Here is a 3289-nt window from a genome sequence, read left to right as displayed (position 1 = left end):
ACTTGACAGCATCAATTTTAGTTGTTACATCTTAAGTTTAAAGTTTATTATGATGCACGAAATTAGGAGTCCTTAGGATTATAAATATGTTTACAATCTTAGCATTTGGTACCACATTACATACTAGAAAACTCCTATATTATTCTTATTATTTCATTAAAGTATTTTAGTTTTAATTCTTGTTTTCTTTTATTTTTCATTAGGTAGCTCATCCTTATGATGAGTGAGTAGTTCCCCTAGAACATGGAAAGTATATGACAAGTTTTCCATAAGTGAAGAATTGGAGTTTAAATTTTAATAATGAGAAAAAAGATGCATATGTTTAGAAGATAAATAATCCCTTAAAGAGATTAATCTCACGGTTACTGAATAGAGGGATACCCTAGTTATAAAAAGAAAATGAGGAGATTCTTCATCTTCAACCCAATAACTTCCCAAACAAGTCTTCACTTTCCTGCTTCTATTCTCTTCTCCTTCACTCCAGCATCATCATCATCAAGAAAATGAGGAGATTCTTCATCTTCAACACATGGATCTTAGTTGCATTCATTGCAGTCCTTCCTGTTCTTCTCTCTCTCAGAACAACTTCATTTAATTTCTATCATACTTCTTTTCGTTCAGTGAAGTTAGCTGGTATTTTTCCGTTTGATTTCAGTGAAAGTATCAGAGATGGTTCCAATCTTCGATATAATTTCTATAAGGATTCTTGCCCTGAAGCTGAGAATATTGTTCGTTCCGCTGTTACCGATATTTACTCTGATCATAGAGACCTTGCACCTTCTCTTCTTCGTCTCTTCTTTCATGATTGCTTCATCCAGGTTCCTTTTTCTTTAATTTTCTGCTGTTTTCATGTATTTTGCTTTTCAATCATAAAGACTGCTTGCAATCCAAGATCATGAATTTGATTGGTTATGAAATAGTGAATACCAATAAATATCCTAAATTTTTTGTGTTCTATTTCTTGTTGGTTTTCTTTGCTAAATTATCTTCTTGCTTTGATAATGGTATTGATTTTCTGTTGCTGAATCAGGGTTGTGATGCATCCTTGTTGTTGGAGGATAGAAACATTTCCTATGAGAAGCAGGCTATTCCAAATCAAACATTAAAAGGTTTTGACAAAGTTGACTTGATTAAGGAGGAGGTGGAACAAGCATGTCCCGGCGTTGTCTCTTGTGCTGACATACTTGCTCTTGCAGCGAGAGATTCCGTTTTTTTGGTTTGTTCTTAACATATTTCTTCTCTTAAAAGCTCTCAATCATTCTCATGCATTTTGGAATTTCTAGCCTGCAAATTAAGGGCATGTAAACATTTTCAGTTTTCTTTTTCTAAAACTTCTTTTCATTTTACATTGTTAACATGGCGATGGAAAACTTGTATAGTGAATAATTTTGATAGAGAGAAAATACAAGGATAGTTAGGGAGAATGGATTTTTAGAAACAATGATAACATTGTCTGATCCCTGCCTCATTTTGTCCTTAATTATTTTTGCACCTATGATTTATTTATCGACATGGCCATGGCAGGGTGGGGGACCTTTCTATCCAGTTTTAACAGGCAGACGAGATAGCCTGCAATCGTTTTTCCAGGAGGCAGCTGATCAAATTCCAAGGCCTGACGATAACATCACGCGCACACTGCACCTCTTCAATCTTAGAGGATTCAATGCACGGGAAACAGTCAGCCTCCTAGGTAAATTACTTTACACTTATGCATTTATGATTATATTATGAAAAAGGTTTGTATCTTGGCCGCATTGCAATCATGTTATTGCGAACTGTTGACAGTTGACCTGATGCGACCTCAACTGTGGTCACAAAGACTTCAAAAACCATGATGTCGCAGCTGAAATTACGATCACACTTTTTATAAAACCTTGAATATGACTAATGAGATCTGTTGGTTTCTTGATAATCTGAAGGTGCACACAACATTGGAAAAATCGGTTGCGATTTCATTCAGCAAAGGCTGTACGACTTTCAAGGAACAGGGCAACCAGACCCGAGTATACCTCTCGATTTCCTTAGTCAGATGAGGCAAAACTGTCCTGACAACAATAAGAATAATGTCAGCAGCAACGGAATGTTTTCGACGTTTACAGTTTCAAAGCCAATGAATGTTCATCACTCTAATAACAAAGGGATGTCATACAAGCAAGCATTGTCATCTGCAGTGTCATCTGGAGCATCTTTTGACACTCACTACTATCAGAGCTTGTTGAGAGGAAGAGGGTTATTGTTTGCTGATCAACAGCTGATGGCTGAAGAGAAGACAGCCAAATTGGTTTCTGCTTATGCTTCAGATGACGGATCAACCTTTCGGATGGATTTCGCAAGGGTTATGATGAAATTGTCTAACCTTGATGTTTTGACTGGAAATCAAGGTCAGGTTCGTCTGAATTGCTCCCGTGTCGTAAGCTCTTAAGCGAGTTGGTTCATATATTTCATTCTGGTTTAGCAAATTTGTTCTCTTCTTATGTAAGTTTCTCACACACATTTGAGGGTAGTTTTGGCCATGTGTTAAATGTTTACAGAATTTATAGATTTTGATGGTACTGTGTTAAATGTCTACTATTGCAAGGCTGCAATTCCTGAATAGTCTAGTGTTGCAAGGCTGCAATAAATATCAATAAATCAAAGTGTTCTGTTATGCCTTAATAAAACTTGGATTCCAAGGTATTGAAGTATATTTTTGTAAGCTCCCTATTCAACTCTTACAATTAGAGATCTTGGAATAATTCTATGATATGATATTGCAAGTCACAACTGCTTCTGTGATGGTTCCTCTCCCATCCATGTAATGTAACCATAATGTTTAATAAATACATACTAGTAAGCAGAAGTCCATCATGGACACAGTTGCACGGATATATGGAATCAACTTTCACGTCAAAATTAATGTCAAATGTAGATTCAAATTTAAACTATAAATGAAAATAAGAAAACTTGACAGTTGACGCAAGTAATCAATATAATAGAAAGAATGGATATAATTTAGCACCTAAACTAATAATTGGCTGTAGGTTGATCTCTTCTCGCATCGGTATCATGATGAGTATGAATTCCTACGTAGGATTTGTTCTAAGTGCGGTGTGATACTCAAAGGACTTAGGGTTATTTAAATATCCACATTGGTGGTTCTACTCTTTCAATTTCATCCATCTTACTTGAAATGACAGATTGGAAATTAGCAAGTTGTTGGAGAATCTCATCCAACTTTTCAGATTGGGATCCTTTGTAACAATTGTTATTAGCCATGATGAGTAAATTATGCGTAAGAGGAAGAATGAAA

At 35.6% G+C, this 3289-nt stretch overlaps 1 protein-coding gene across 1 annotated transcript; it reads left to right on the top strand.

The window, feature by feature from the left end:
- Positions 1–213: 213 nt before the first annotated feature.
- LOC25486973 (putative Peroxidase 48) lies at positions 214–2660 on the top strand. The gene is made up of 4 exons (XM_013608806.3): positions 214–818; positions 1031–1216; positions 1525–1690; positions 1920–2660. The coding sequence occupies exons 1-4, from the start codon at positions 504–506 to the stop codon at positions 2420–2422; spliced, it is 1170 nt and encodes a 389-aa protein (XP_013464260.2). The 5' UTR covers positions 214–503; the 3' UTR covers positions 2423–2660.
- The last annotated feature ends 629 nt before the right edge of the window (positions 2661–3289 follow it).

The sequence above is a fragment of the Medicago truncatula genome, chromosome 2 (assembly GCF_003473485.1).
Source record: "Medicago truncatula cultivar Jemalong A17 chromosome 2, MtrunA17r5.0-ANR, whole genome shotgun sequence".
Lineage (NCBI taxonomy): Eukaryota > Viridiplantae > Streptophyta > Magnoliopsida > Fabales > Fabaceae > Medicago > Medicago truncatula.
The sequence above is the reverse complement of the archived record's forward strand: the minus strand, read 5'-3'. Positions and strand labels throughout refer to the sequence as shown.

Coding starts and splice junctions, on each gene's coding strand:
- LOC25486973 (XM_013608806.3), top strand. CDS start 504: ATGAGGAGATTCTTCATCTTCAACACATGGATCTTAGTTGCATTCATT. Junction 819..1,030: donor TTCATGATTGCTTCATCCAG/GTTCCTTTTTCT, acceptor TTGCTGAATCAG/GGTTGTGATGCATCCTTGTT. Junction 1,217..1,524: donor CGAGAGATTCCGTTTTTTTG/GTTTGTTCTTAA, acceptor TGGCCATGGCAG/GGTGGGGGACCTTTCTATCC.